At 42.7% G+C, this 16,222-nt stretch overlaps 1 protein-coding gene across 2 annotated transcripts in view; it reads right to left on the bottom strand.

The window, feature by feature from the left end:
• gabrb2b (gamma-aminobutyric acid type A receptor subunit beta2b) overlaps positions 1–15,302 on the bottom strand; it is a gene marked incomplete at both ends in the record, with an annotated part of 139,674 nt that extends 124,372 nt beyond the window's left edge. Inside the window, 3 exons of one of the 2 annotated variants that reach the window (XM_084073194.1) lie at positions 13,093–13,160; positions 14,902–15,002; positions 15,220–15,302. In XM_084073194.1, the coding sequence (XP_083929320.1) occupies positions 13,093–13,160; positions 14,902–15,002; positions 15,220–15,302 (252 nt within the window). Of the gene's footprint in view, positions 1–13,092; positions 13,161–14,901; positions 15,003–15,219 lie in introns of those variants that run through there. The other variant, XM_084073195.1, reaches the window with a different exon arrangement.
• Positions 15,303–16,222: the final 920 nt, after the last annotated feature.

The following is a 16,222-nucleotide window of genomic DNA, read 5'->3' as shown; positions in this document are numbered from 1 at the left end:
AAGGCAGTAACGTGAGCAGTCAGTGACTGCAGCTGACTGACACCGCAGCAGCAGCTGACTGAGTCTGACACTGCAGAAATGGTTGCGCGCAGGGCAGCGCCCCGTGGATTCGTGTATAGGCTCTATGCACAGCAGCCATATTTGGAAAGATTTTTGGGCCTCTTCCTCACCTTCACAAGTGTTACCAATGACACTAATGAAGGCTCTGTTCAATTTAGTGTAGCACAGTGGTTCTCAAACGTTTTAAATCCAAGGACCCCCATATAGTGCTGCACGATTCTTGCTCAAATGTGAATCACGATTTTCCTCCATAAGAATTGAGATCACGATTCTCACACGATTCTCTTGTAAATATATATATATATATATATATATATATATTTTTTTTTTTTTTTCAATATTGAAAAAAAAAATCACCATAATTAAAAATCGAGATTGCATAGGTGTCTGAATCGAGATCACAATCTTTTTTCGATTAATTGTGCAGCACTACCCCATAACTCTGAGAGTGTGCAAATGGAACCAAATGGACCCTTACAGTTTGACCACAACGGAACAGAGCCTTCATTAGTATCATTGGCAACACCTGTGAGGGAACTAAGAAAGAAAGACCTAATTTCTTCACAATATGGCTGCTGTGCATAGAGCCTATTAGCAATTCTGCATTTTTGTCACTCCATCTATCCTAATGTTCACTCTGTTTGTTTGTTTTCTACACATTTTGCCCATCTTTTCTGCCAACTGGCTGTGAAACGGTATGAGTTAATAGCCTTGTAATCCTAGCATATCAGAAGAGACTTGTAGCATGGCCAGTGAGTGGTCGGTATACCCCACAAGTGCACAGATGGCCAGTGGTTATATTATGTGGCATGGGAGTACACCCGGTATTTTGGGTCAATGGACCATATCGTCCCCCATGATACGGGGGCCCGTGCCATGGGGAGGCTTATGCGTCACAGTGACCAGTCCAGGATTGGTCCATTATATGATATCCGACCAGCAAGTCCCCCAACATACTGTAGCTTCATCCCTTTATCGCTTGGCAAAGAGAATACGGTATGCTAATGACGAAGGAAGCTCCCCGTGGTCATCGTGACACAAATACCTCCCTTCAGATGTTGCAAATTTGCTATGAATTTAGTTGTCACGCATTTGTATTTATAGAATAAATTCACTTCCTTTCGGTTTTCTGTTTCGGTCCTTGTCTCAGAGCCCCGTTATGTCGTAAACAGTGGTGGAAAAAGTACTCACATTGTAAAAGTATCAAAACTACAATGTATGTGTACTCTGTAGTACTCCTTGTGTGTACTCTGTTACAAGGAAAAGTCTGGAATTCAAAATGTACTTCAGTTAAAGACAAGTACAAAGGTATTGGCATCAAAATGTAGTTACAGTAGAAAAGTAGAAAGTACTAATTTTGCAGAATGTCCCATTTCACAAGTTTTACCAAATGTGTAAAATGTATAAAAATCTTTTGAAAATAGCCGATCTACAAGCTCACAATGCGTCGCATCGCGACGCATTGTGAGCTTGTAGATCGGCTATTTTCAAATGGCTGAAATGTATATAGGGCTGAATTGGTTAATGTATGTTTTAATAATCAAAATCTACAAAGTAACTAGTAACTAAAGTTTTCAAATAATTGTAGTGGAGTAAAAGTACAATGTTTGCCTCGTGGAGTACTTGGACATACTCCAGTCAAGTAAAAGTACCTCAAAATTGTGCTCAAGTACCTCTTGTCAACCAGTAGTGGTCTTGAGTAAATAATACTAAGTTACCTTACAGCACTGGTCCTGAATGGTTTCAACGTGAGCCCGCAGTTTCACTCTTGCACCTTTGATTCTAACATCCCAGCTACCGCTCTCTCTTTCTCTACCTTTCTCTCCCTCTCTCTCTCTCCCCCCCTCCCTCTCTCTCTCTCTCACTCCCCCCACCTGAGGAACTTGCCGGCAACCTGCTGGGCTTATCAACAGATTTGGCTCGGAGAAAGGAAAAAGAAAGCCCGCGCGCGCACAGAGAAGCTGTATATACATTACATATAGCCGGGTCATACATCATTCAGCGAGAACGTAGCGGAGCCCTTCAGAAGAAGGCCTCCAGAGGGAAAGTCACCAGGGAGGTGTGGAGGGAGGGATATTGGGAGCGAGAGAGAAATAGATGGATTGTGCGGGGAAGAGAGTGTGTGTGTGTGTGTGTGTGTGTGTGTGTGTGTACGCAACAGCAAGCCCACCCTCCCATCTTGCATTATTCATCGCTGGTTTGTTTAGATACACGACGGGTCTCCATGCAGAGGCTTAGTAATCCATTTAGATAACACTGATATGTGCCTCGTAAAGGCAGAACGACGACAGGCATCAAACTGACTGTTCTTTTGTTTTTATTGTTTTTTTTTTCTTCATATTGATAAAGATACTTTATAATTAATAACAATACAGTGTTTAGATAGGTGTCTGTTGATTAGCAAAGTAATAAAGATAATGGGGGCAGTGGTTGTAAACAATCTGGCCAATGGTCTGCATTTCTATAGCGCCTTTATCCAAAAGCACTTTAAAGCCGTGCGCTACATTCATACACACACACGCACACACACACACACACACACACACACACACACACACACACACACACACACACACACACACACAAGGTGACTCTCCACCAAACAGACTACTTCAGGCTACAACAGACTGGTAGTCGGTTGGCAAAAGTTGTCATTTAGTTCAGCACAGACTGTCAGCCAATGTGCCCATTGTTGTGCTAATGAATTCTAGCAGTGTTGCCAGGTCTGCTTATTATAAGCGACTTTGGGCTCGTTTCCCTGTAAAGTCCCTTGTAAATAGGGATGTTCCCAGAGGGTTTTTTTCACTGACATGCAGTGGTGTAAAGTAACTAAGTAAATTTACTCAAGTAGTAAGTACTTAAGTACAATGTTGAGGTACTTTTACTTTGCTGGAGTATTTCCAATTGTCTACACTTTTACTTCTACTCCACTACATCTCAGAGGCAAATATTGTACTTTCACTCCACTACAATTATTTGAAAATGTTAGTTTAGTTTAGTCTATTTTCAGTTTAGTTTGTTTTCAAATGGCCCGAAATGAATATAGGGCTTAAGTGGTTAATGTAATAATAATCAAGATGCACAAAGTAACTAGTAACTCAAGTTAATAAAAAAGTTAGTAAAAGTATATTTGCCTCCGAGATGTCGTGGAGTAAAAGTACAGAGAATTGGAAATACTCCAATAAAGTAAAATTACCACAAAAATTTACTTAAGTACAGTACTTTAGTAAATGTACTTAGTTACTTTACACCACTGCAACCAACCTACTGATCAATGACAATCAGCCAACCTCCACATCATACACAGAATGGCCAAAACCATTCCATGCGGCCCAATGTAAGACACACTGCAGAAATATCCATGTCTAGCCACAGGACGCCAGGCTGAATAGATTAAGATAACAGTACTACCAATGTCAATAAATAACATTTTAAAGCTCTCAAGTTCAGGTAGAGATAGAGAGAAGTGCATTTACACTCTTCCTTCCTCCTATTGACCATTATTATATGCAGTAATCTCTGCTGATGTCCATTAGGAGGACGGGGAGAAGGCAGCATACCATAGGTTTGGATTGTGCCAGGGTCCTAAAATGGAGGGCTGTGAATTTCCGAGCACCTCCTTGAGCGATCGATAAACTCGTCTCATCTTTTGTTGGCATCGGTAACGGTATTTCTAGCCTTTTGCAGGAGGTTAATAAGTTTACTTCACCCTCAGACGCGAGTATTCCTCTCTCCTAACAAAAACTGTTGGCACAGTATTTAATCTGAAAGAGAAAGAAAGAAAGCTCTTTTTTGGTGAAATAAATAAACTGGGCTTAAATATAAAATGTCTATAAATCCACCTCTGTCTTTCCACTCGTTCCTGAAGGTACAGCTTCCCAAACCGCCGGCCTTGGGTTGCCATGTCTGGCATGCCATTGGCATTCAGCAGTGGTGGAAAAAGTACTAAATTGTTTTACTTACGTAAAAGTATCAATACTGCAATATAGAAATACTCTGTTACAAGTAAGGGTCCGGAATTCAAAATGTACTTGAGTAAGAGTACAAAAGTATTGGTATAAAAATGTACTAAAAGTCCCAAAGGTAGGAAGTACTCATTATGCAGAATGTCCCATTTCACAAGTTTTTTAGAGTATATAAAATGTACAAAAATCCTTTGAAAATAGCAGATCTACAAGCTCAGAACGCGTCGCGATGCGACGCGTTCTGAGCTTGTAGATCGGCTATTTTCAAATAGCCAAAGTTTAAGGGCTGAAGTTTTGTAAGCTAAATCTATACAAAGTAACTAAGTTTTCAAATAATTGTAGTGGAGTAAAAGTACAGCATTAGCATTTTAGAACCGTACTTGAGTAAATGTACGTAGTTAATTTACACCACTGGCATTCAGTGTGTGTGTGTGTGTGCGTGTGCGTGTGCGTGTGCGTGTGCGTGTACGTGTGTGCGTGTGTGTGTGTGTGTGTGTGTACTTGTGTGTGTGTCCACCTCTGAGTCATGCGGTATATGAACCCGCAGTGCCGCTAGGTGCGTGACCTTCCCTCCAACACCATCGTGACCTCTTCACATGACAGGGTGATAATGTCACGCGCGTTCACACCAACATAAATATTCATGCTGCTACTAGGCCTGACCCCTAGAAGTCTAGCATGACCGGGTCATACATGTCCAGCCCCTTGAAAGTCGGACACCCAGGAGTGAAGGATCTTTTCGTGGGGTATACGTAACGAACCCAAGCAGCCACTAGCATTCTCACTCACATACCTGACTCCCGGGCTTCTCTATAAACACGAGGTAACGTGTGACTTGCTGTGTCCCGTATGACTCAGTGGAGCCGGTAATAACCCGAGGCCCTCATTTACATTTGTATACATATTCAGATTGCGTTCGTTCGCCGCTTCACTGTGCCCTGGGCGCCTAGGCTCTCCCTCTGTTAACCCATTAAGACCGGGAACGTGTCATTTTTTTGTTTTGTTGGCTATTCAAAAATAGCAGATATACAAGCTCATAGCGCGGCACAGAGTGTTCTATGAGCTATTTTTGAAAAATGTTTTGCAAATCTTTGAATATATACATTTTTTAAAGCGTTTTTTTGTAACTCAAATCTTTGCTTCTGGCGGTTCCCTGGAACAACATATTTTACAAATGTTGGCTTTAAAAAATATATATTCAAAGATTTGCACACATTTTCACTCATGGCGCGGCTATGAGCTTGTAGATTTTAGCTATTTTTGAATAACCAAAGAAATCTAAAAAGATTACACAGATGCGTTCCCCGGCCTTAATGGGTTAAAACTTGGTTTAGGGGGTAGAGGTGAAATGGGGTGAGGATCTGCTCCGCACTGCGGAAACATAAGCACCGTTTGTGTAGGCAGAGCTTGGGCCCACGTATCCACTCGACACCTGTAGAAACAGTGCTCCGCTTGGTCGCTCATGACACTTTTTAGCGCCTGGCACTCATCACTGTCACTTCAGAGCCCCGCGTCAACAGATATAATAATACGGATACAAGGCGTCAGCAGTCTATCGGTCTAAACCCGAGGTCTTCAACGTTTTCAGGCCAAGGACCCCTTAGCTGAGACAGAAGAAGCAGGGACCCCCACCAGTACATATTGTATAACATTAGCCATATACTTTTTGAAATGTCAGTCTGTCTGTTCTCCTTGGTTCTCCTCAGTGGCTTAAGCAATAGGCTCTATGCACAGCAGCCATTTTGGAGAAAAATTGGGCCTCTTCTGACTTCCTTCACAGGTGTTACCAATGATACTAATGAAGGCTCTGTTCCATTCTGGTCAAACAGAGTCAGGGTGCTGATATTGTGCATGTTGGCTCACTAGAAATACTAGTGGGTCTCAAAGTGTGGTCCAGGGACCCTCATGGTTCCTTGAGAGGGTGTAACTCTGAAAGTGTACAAATGGAACCAAATGGACCCTCCCGGCAGGGGCGGATTTAAGAAGTTAGGGGCTCCAAGCAAAGCTCTGGTTCGGGGCCTATTTTGCGCGCGCGAAAATGCGAAGAAAAAAAAATGAATTAAGAAAAAAAAAAAAGGGGGGGGGGGGGTGGGGGCTCCCCTGCCTTGGGGCTCCAAGCAAGTGCTTGGTATGCCTAGTGCAAATATCCGCCCCTGCCTCCCGGGTCCATTTGGTTCCATTTGTACACTCTCAGAGTTATGGGGGTCCTTGAAATTAAAAAAGTTTGAGAACCACTGTGCTACACTAAATGGAACAGAGCCTTCATTAGTGTCACACCTGTGAAGGAAGCAAGGAAGGGGCCTAATTTCTGTCCAATATGGCTGCTGTGCATAGAGCCTATTGCTCTGCACTTGCGCATGGCCATTGATCATTAGCATATGCACACCGTGAGGAAGACCCCTTTTTCTCTTCGTCACAATGTAAGATGTTTATTTGCGTTTTGCTGTAAACAACGGACAATCTGAGTTCGCCTCGGCCGATGGGACTGCCGTCATGGTAACAGCCCCCCAACCTATGGGATCGCGCACACGCGGCCATGCGCAGCCACGGAGTCCCCACAGTAGGTTGTTAGCTGTTGGTGCTAAGCGTTAGCCTGTTGTTTGCTCACTGTCTGACACGTGCATGCGCGGCCACGTAGCATGCACGGCGGATCCGCGGACCCCCAAGTGGGACGGGTATGGTCTACTGTTGCAAATTAAAAAGAAATCATAGATTTCTAAGACAGCTTCATAGACATGTTTGACAGCAGTGTTTGTTGGACTAATGTGTATTTTAACTAAGACATTTAACCACTTGAACCGTCAATACTTGGTCTGCTCTTTTTTCCCTCTACACCAAACCTCTTTGCCAAAAAACAGCTGATATACAAGCTCACAACGCTTCGCAGCGCGAGGCGTTGTGAGCTTGTAGATCTGCTATTTTTGCCTAATGCTCCACTCAGAATAGGCATGCTAGGGTTGGCGTGGTCAATGTAAAAAACATGATCCTATCACACAAAGACTTTAGTAACTCTGAGGACCCCCTAGGGGTCCCGAACGCCCTGTGGAAGACCCCTGGTCTCAACAAACGTTATGAAGCAACTTGATCGATGCCAACACCTCAACCTGACAACAGGTCGGCGCACAGCATTAAAAGCAGAGGTCGGTAGTTATTTTTGGCAGCCAGTCCTAACTGCTCTATCTCTAGATTGGTTTTCTATTCTTTGGCCGAGACGTCAAGAGCGCCACAACAGCTCTTCGCCAACAGTACATTGTCAAGCACGCCTCTGTCTGAATAAACCAAGCCCCCAGAACCCAGAGGTTGCATTGAAGCGCCTTGGACATGCTGGCCATTCATAGGTACTGCAGCAAGACCTGGAAAGCATTCTGTGTCACTTTAGATTTCTTTGGCTATTCAAATTTTTTTTTTTTTTTTTTTTTTTAATCGTGACAATGATTTTTTTATATTTTTTCCAGAAAAACTGTTAGGATTTAGAAAATCTTTAGAAGCGGCCTCAGGTCTTAATGGGTTAAAACGGCCTGGGGGCCACTCTCACGAACGAGCGAAAACGGTTTCGACCAATAGTCCATATTCACACGGTGGCCATTTTGGAATTTAACATTGCGTTGCTGTGGCAACTGGGGTGGCAACTGGGGTGGCATTTCATTGACTTAATGGCAATATGGCCGCCGTGTGAATATGGTCTATGGGCTCGACTCACGAGCTTGCGCACGGGTTGCGCATGGAGGTGTCGCAAAACGCGTCACCTCCGTGACACATAGCGTGTCACAGAAGCCCCAAATAACCCCCGCCCGTTACATTTCACAACCCGGAGGAAGGGGTGATTTAGGCACATGCGCTGTATGAGCAACTTAATGCAAGTGGATGGGCGGGGATTTCCGGTGCCCTCTCTATTATTTTTTGACTCTATGGAATAAACGCACACACATCATCACTGCATTTTAGCATGACGCATGTTAAGTGATGTTGTTCAGGCACTGGTAGCCGTAGGGCAGGAGACGGACATGTGAGCCACATGTGAGCCACATCTGAGAGTGTAGGGGCCTAGCCAGTGATGGAAAGTAACTAAGTACATGTACTCAAGTACTGTACTTAAATAAAGATTTTAGGTACTTTTACTTTACTGGAGCATTTACAATTGTCTATACTTTTACTTCTACTCCACTACATCTCAGAGACAAATATTGTACTTTTACTCCACTAAAATTATTAGAAAACTTTAGTTTGTAGTTACTTTGTAGATTTTGATTATTATTACAAAACATTACCCACTTCAGCCCTATATACATTTCGGCCATTTGAAAAAAGCAGATCTACAAGCTCACAATGCGTCGCGATGCGACGCATTGTGAGCTTGTAGATCTGCTTTTTCCAAAGATTTGTATACATTTGAAAACTTGTGAAATGGGACATTCTGCACAATGAGTACTTTTACTTTTGGTTCTTTAAGTATATTTTGATGCCAATAATTTTGTACTTTTACTCAAGTCAATTTTGAATTCGGGACTTGTACTTGTAACAGAGTATTTCTTCTATGTTGCAGTATTGATACTTTTACTTTTTCCACCACTGGGCCTAGCGCTCTACCATAACGGTCAATGGCGTGCTGCTAGATCGACTGTTCCCCCTTCTGCTACACCTCCTCCTTTATCTCCCTCCCAGTGGCTTCTGTGGGTGTGCCCAAAAAAAGAGAAGAGGGTGGCTCCATCTTTTCGAGAGAGAGAGAGAGAGAGAGAGCGAGAGAGAGAGAGAGAGAGAGAGAGAGAGAGACAGATGGGAGAAAGAAGAGAGAAGAAAGGAGAGAGCTCTTCTTGCTCTACACCAGCTGCTATCATGTGAATACATTACAGTCATAGGAGAAGATCAAAGACGCCGTATCATCTCACACACACACACACACACACACACACACACACACACACACATCTTTCGTGTGACAAACCAAGGGGGGTCGGATGGACTCTCTTCTCACAGTCGGAAGATCTCGACTTTGTAGATGACGTGGCTTTGCTCTCTCTCACGCACACGCACACACACACACACACACACACACACACGAGAAAACGTGTCATCTGAACACCTTTGCAAGCAAGCTGATGATGCTGAACATCCCAGCCTCCTCACCAATTCAAGTAGATGGAACAAACCTATCTACAACCAATCATTTCACCTATAGGCAGCGTTGTCAGCCATGACGGGGGTGCAGACAGTAACATCACAAGCAGAATCAGCAAGGCCCAGTAAACACCTTACAGAGGCTTAACAGCGTCTGGAAGTGGGCCCAGTACAGCACCAACACCAAAGCTGAGACTGTGCCAGAGCTGCGTCCTGTCTAATCTCCACAAACTGTCAACCTTTCACACCAAAAGCCTACGGAAAACAATGAGAATATTCTGGCTCAAAACCATATCTAACCGACATCTTCTTAGCCTGCGTAAACAGGACAACATGGCTGCCAACCTTATGAGAAGGCGGTGGAAATGGATTGGGCATGCAATCCGTAGAGAGCAGGGCAACATCGCCCGAACTGCCCTTCACCGGACACCTTAAGGTATAAACGTAAAAGAGGCAGACCCTTTTACTCTCACCCATGTAAATACTAGGGGTGTCAGATGTTATCGGCCAATATTATCGTTCAAAAACGCAATATCGGAAAATATCTGTATCGTTTTCTGAAAACATATAATGTCGTTTTTCAATAAGTTACAGGAGTTCTTACTGTATGGTGTGTGTGTGATATGAAATGTGAGCTTACCATAATCACAGTAATCCTCACAGTGACCCAGTCACTTTCAAATTAGAGCACTGCAGAGGGCAGGTGTGTGTGTCTGTGTACAGCTGGCGCTCGTTGACGCTCGTTAATGTTATAGGCATCAGAGCACTTATGCTTCTGCACTGTGAAATAGGCCAACATCTAATCTAAAATGAGTGGGACTCATTCAAATGACCATCAGCGAGTCGGGGGACTCACTTTATTGAAAACCTATCACTGTATTACTGTATATTAGATTTATTAGATATTATAGCATTTTCTTTTTTCTTAGATATGTGATGTTGTTACCTGACAATTAGTTGACTTTTGGTGAAAAATACTGCATATATCAGTGTCGGTTGATATCGGTATCGGTATCGGAAATTGGGAGTTGGACAATATATCGACAACAACAATGAGATCTTAGATAGCTGTGATGGACATCCATCCACATTGCCAGGAGGCTTGGCTGTACGATATTTGGCAGGGTCCACTGAATGACCCTGCGGCATGATGTTTTGGTTACACAGATGTTTTAATCCACAGGCACTCAACATGCGGTCCGGGGAACGGGGACCCCCAGGGCTCCATGAGGGGCTCTAGTCTAAATGATTGTTTGGAACCAAATCGACCCTCACCGCTCTGTAACTCAGAGAGTGTGCAGATGGAACCAGATTGACCCATAAGGGTCCATTTGGTTACTGAACACTCCTCTGAGTTAAATTATTCATGGGGGTATTACAGGGTAGATGGGGTCCTACAGATGAAATATCGTATGAAATATATTATAGGTCCATTTTAGGCCTAAAGCAAAAAAAATTAACTCAAATCTTTGCTTCTTCTACAACATATTTTGAGATGGGGGTCCGCGGCCAAATACATAATAATTTTGGGGGTCCTTGACATGAAAAAGATTGAGAACCACTGACATAGAAAACTGTTAGGATTTAGAAGACATTTTTAGAATTTAAAAAAGGTTACTTCTTTAGTCCATATGAATGCATAGAGCACCCAATAACTAACGTGTAGGTCATAAGACCCTGTGTGTGTGTGTGTGTGTGTGTGCGTGCGTGCGTGCGTGCGTGCGAGCGTGCGTCTCTCTCGGAGTGTGTTTTTAGACTCCTTCAACACGTCAATGCAAATGCATGCAAATACACGCCGTGCTTCATCCTCCTCCTCTCATCTCGCCACTCATCAACACGCTTTGCTTGAACACAAAGATAACAACGAGAGAACAACAGCCTTCGGGTGTACTGCTGCCAAAAATACTCCGGCGTGTAATCACTCTCTGACATCACGTCATGACTCACATCACAGCTAGAATTACACAGAGAGAGGGAGAGAGAGAGAGAGATCAAAAATGTCCCCCAAGATTTTTTTCGAAAATAGCAGATCTACAAGTTCACGTTGTGAGCTTGTAGATCGGCTATTTTCAAATAGCCGACGTATATGTTTAGAGAAAGAGAGAGAGAGAGAGATAAAAAGATATATAGAGAGAGCGAGAGAGAGAGAGAGAGAGAGAGAGGGGAAAAAAACGACTGCAAGCACATCGAGAGCCGTCTCCACACAGTTTGGAAAACTGCCAATGTCAAGAAGAGTGACCTTCCTTAATAATGCCATTTTTTTAATAATGTATTTATCGTTTACCTAAACTGAGGCGCAGTACTTGAAAGCCATCACTAGGGGGTGCTCTTGTATGAAGCAAAACCCTGATCTCCTCCATGGCACTGTCACATTTTTCAAGTTCTAGAATGATGAGATGTGAACAGGGACCTTATTATTGTTATCAAACCTTATGCATCTGGGCTGTTACCTGGCTGAAACGTGTAGGCCAAGGGTAGTGTGTATCACACCTGTGTGTATCTTATCGACACAGCTCAGTTAACAGCCCACGCATGCTCACACAAAGGAAAAGCTCACTCTCTGAAGGCTGACACACGATCAATCCTTTGACACGGTTATAATTCACAGGTGCATCACAAAGCAGGCTGATCCTTGACAGAAACAAATGGCTGTCTCTTGTCAGTGACGTTTCAATCATAATCTCGTACCCTAAAACGAAGGAAAGAAAGTTGCATCTACAAATGGTCAGTGGTGGGAAAAGTAGGCTACTAACGTTTTTTTTATTTAAGTACAAGTATCAATACTACAATGTCGAAATACTCTAAATCGTACAGTAAACGTACAAAAGCATTGGTATTAAAATGTGCTTTAAGTACCAAAAGTAGAACGTAGGCTACTCATTATGCAGAATATCCCATTTCACAAGTACAAATCTTTTGAAAGTAGCAGATCTACAAGCTCACAACGCCTCGCATCGCGATTCATTGTGAGCTTGTAGATCTGTTGCTTTCAAATGGCCAAAATATACAGAGCTGAAGTGGGTAATGTATGTTTTGTAATAACAATCACAAACCTACAAGGTAACTATTAACTAAACTTTTCGAATACTTGTAGTGGAGTAAAAGTACAATATATGCCTCTGAGATGTAGTGGAGTAGAAGTAAAAGCAGTGAAAATTGGAAGTACTCTTGCAAAGTAAAAATACCTCAAAACTGTACTTAAGTACAGTACTTGAGTAAATGTACTTAGTTACTTTACACCACTGCCAATAGTCGTATGTATCCATAGAAAATTGCTCAAACATTTTGACAGCCTATGCAGCACTGGAAGGGGTATCCCGTCTTCCCTGGTGGCAGGCTGAGGGAAGGGGAGGTGTCCCCCAGTGAGTTGTGTAAAGTAACTAAGTACATTTACTCAAGTACTGTACTTAAGTACAATTTTGAGGTATTTTTTACTTTACTGGAGTATTTCCAATTCTCAGTACTTTTACTTCTACTTCACTACATCAGCTGAGGCAAATATTATACTTTTACTCCACTACAATTATTTGAAAACTTTAGTTACTAGTTACTTTCTAGATTTTGATTATTATTACAAAACATACATTAACCTCTTCGGCACTATATGCATTTCGGCCATTTGAAAATAGCCGATTGATGCGAGGGATTGTGACCTTGTAGATCTGCTATTTTCAAAAGATTGTCATACATTTGAAAACTTGAAATGGGATATTATGCATCTACTTTGGTACTCAAAGTACATTTTGATACCAATACTTTTGCTCAAGTCAATTTTGATTGCCAGACTTTTACTTGCAACAGAGTATTTCTATATTGCAGCAGTATTGATACTTTTACTTAGGTAAAAAATGTGAGTACCTTGTCCACCACTGCCCCCAGTGTGGCTCTGCACACTGTCCACAGCAGGTGATCGTGGGATAAAGAACTGGTCAGTAAGTAAATAATGACTTACCATGTTGACTTCTGACACCATGTCTATGCTTGCTATGTCTATATTCATCCCAACACCAACGGGAGGACCTGAAGCAACCCAAAACGAGGACAAACAAACACATACATCAGTAACAGTCAGCAAGCACACAGTGTCACGACTCATTTGAAGACAATAGACACGTTTAATAATAATGTTTGAAACATACATGACTATTGTTAGCCGGGATACACTTTACAGCTGCTGATAGTTGGGGGGAAAATAATGCCTCGAGAAGTTATATCCCCATAGGCCAGTGGTTCTCAAACTTTTTCATGTCAAGGACCCCCAAATTGACACTTATTAGCCCGCGGACCCCCATTTGAAAAGACGTTCGAGGGACCCCCCATAAGAGAAGATTTTTACGGCTCTAGCAGTGATTCTCAACCATTTTAATTTCAAGGGCCCCCAGTTTGACATGCATTTAAGCTACGGACACCCATTTAATGGCATTTCTATCTCTGGGACCCCAATTTATATTGTAAAATCAATGTTAATTCAACTCTGAGAGTGTACAAATGGAACCAAATGGACCCGTCAGGGTCCATTTGGTTCCATTTGTACACTCTCAGAGTTACAGACCCATAAGGGTCCATTTGGTCGCTAACTATCCATCATTTAGCTGGGGACCCCCTGGAACTCCCTCAAGGACCCCTGGACCCCACTTTGAGAACCAATGCCATAGGCTACTCAAATAGAATCTCTTTACATGTCCACCAGATCCAAATAACACAAGACTATAAGAACATATTATTCTCATGAATGGACATAATCCAATGCCCAATAGCCTAGAGTTATTCAATGAATTGAATACACAGACAGGAGGACCCCAATGGAAACAAGCCATATAGTGCTTTCTTGGGTTTCATCCTCTTTAGTATCCTTTTGTATAGGACTGTACTTTCTGAGACTCTTTTTTTTGGCAAACTGTTAATAAAGTATTCAATCAATCAGTGGTTGTCACATTGTAGTCCAATTCTTATCATCCAATAACACAGTGCACTTTATTTATATATATAGGCTACTATTAGGCAACTATTCGGACCATTGGTCCAAAAGGCATGCTTCACTTGTGCGAGTATAATGGTGTCGAATGTGTTTATTATTAGGCTTCTTTAGCACATGTGGAACGAGCTGTCCCCGATAGGTGTAAAACAGTGCTTCTCAACCAGTGGTCCGGGGACCACCAGTGGTCCTTGAGGGGGGTCCCCATGCTAAATGATGCAGAGTTGGTGACCAAAGTAACCCCTTATAGATATTTAACTCTCGAGAGCGTAAAATGAAACCAAATGGACCCTTACGGGTCCATTTGGTTTCATTGTACGCTCTCGAGAGTTACACGATTGTTCAACATCTGCTTTACTTCATTTACAAGAAGTCTACACAATTAGAGAATGTAGACGAATTGTCATTTTCATCATCGTTCGCCTGTCATCTCTCCTATTGGTACCAACATCAATACTAGCATGGATGGAATTGTGGACAAAATCGTATCCAACGACAACAACATAATTATTCAAAGTATTGGGTCTGAGAGGCTAAAATCTCATCAAACGGGGAATCCGTGGCTCAAACATCGAATAAATAAAAGGACCTTGATATCAGGAAAAAGGTTGAAAACCACTGCTATAGCCTATTGTACCTGAAGATCGCGGATCAGCAGACATGAAACGTATAGCCTACTTATGATCAATTACCTCCAGCTAACAGTGTTATGCCGGCTGACAATGTGGACACACAGTCAAATTGAGGAGTTGGTGATTAAGATACGACTTCGATCGTTTCATTTACCTCCGAAATCTGGCCTCAATCGGATATCATAACCTTTCAACAGTCTATCCACCGTTTCTTTCACCAGAGCCATGTTGCTCGGGTCGTTGGCTTTGGCAGTGCTGTGGTTGGAACGAGAAAGAGATCAAGAGACAGAGGAATCAGCAATGCTTTAAAAATGCGAAACGTTTTCTCAGATCTCCACATGTCCAAGGAACGTCCATATTCACACACACGCACGCACACGCGCATGCACGCACGCAGCATGCACATACACACACACACACACACACGCACACACAAAGTAAAGGAGCGTCTATTACAGCCCCAGCCACTTACCTTTGTGCACACACCACGGCCACGATCAGTGGAAAGGACCAGAGGACACACAGGCTCATCCGCCTGATTCTAAACACCGCCATTGTCTGTGATGATCTGATGCTTTTCCTTTTTTTCATTTAAGTGAGAGATGCTAGACTAATAGACTCAGAGATACGGAGGCTTACAACTTATTCTGGCCAGTGCGGTAATTCCAATGTCGGGCGCATGCGCAGCGCACACCCCAAACACAACATCATGGGAAGGAGTGGTGGAGTTTGGTGTTTCCAGGTGTTGCCATGTCCGCTTATTATAAGCGACTACTGATGGGCTTGTTTTTTTCTGTTTCATAGCATAGGTTGCTTCTTGTCAAATATTGTTGGTGGTTTGCGGGTTGTGTTTTTTTCTGGCTTGTTGTTTCTGAAGTGTAAGTTGTTGCTTATTTGGGCTTGTTTTTGCCCAGGACCCCCAAATTAATAATGTATTATTTGTCCACCGAGCCCCCCTCATCGGAAAATATGTCTTGCCAGGGACAAATACATGCAAGACTTGCGTTGTTAAACGCGTTGTTAACGAGTTGTTAAAATATTCCAAAAAATGTCCCCAAGATTTGTTTTGAAAATAGCCGATCTACAAGCTCACAACGCGTCTCTTTGCGACGCGTTGTGAGCTTGTAGATCGGCTATTTTCAAATAGCCTAAACCTGGCTGGTTGCTTGTTTCTCTCACAGAACCTGGCAACGCTGGTTTGTTCCCATGTAACAGAGGAACATTTAAAGGGGAAAAGAGGGATTCCGGAGTTTACGAGATACACAGCGGTTAAACGGGGGGATTCCCCCGTTTTATAGCTTAATGTCTTCAAGTAGGATCCCCCCTCTCCCCACAAATCTTGCAGTGGTGTAAAGTAACAAAGTACATTTACTCAAGTAGGACTACTGTACTTATAAGTACAATTTTGAGGTGTTTTGCTTTATTGGAGTATTTCCAATGTTCAGTACTTTTACTTGCACTAGTTACTACTTTGT

The sequence above is a fragment of the Gymnoscopelus microlampas genome (genome assembly GCF_963454915.1).
Source record: "Gymnoscopelus microlampas genome assembly, chromosome: 12".
Classification (NCBI taxonomy): Eukaryota; Metazoa; Chordata; class Actinopteri; order Myctophiformes; family Myctophidae; genus Gymnoscopelus; species Gymnoscopelus microlampas.
Note: the sequence above shows the minus strand (reverse complement) of the source record. Positions and strands in the feature narration are given on the sequence as shown.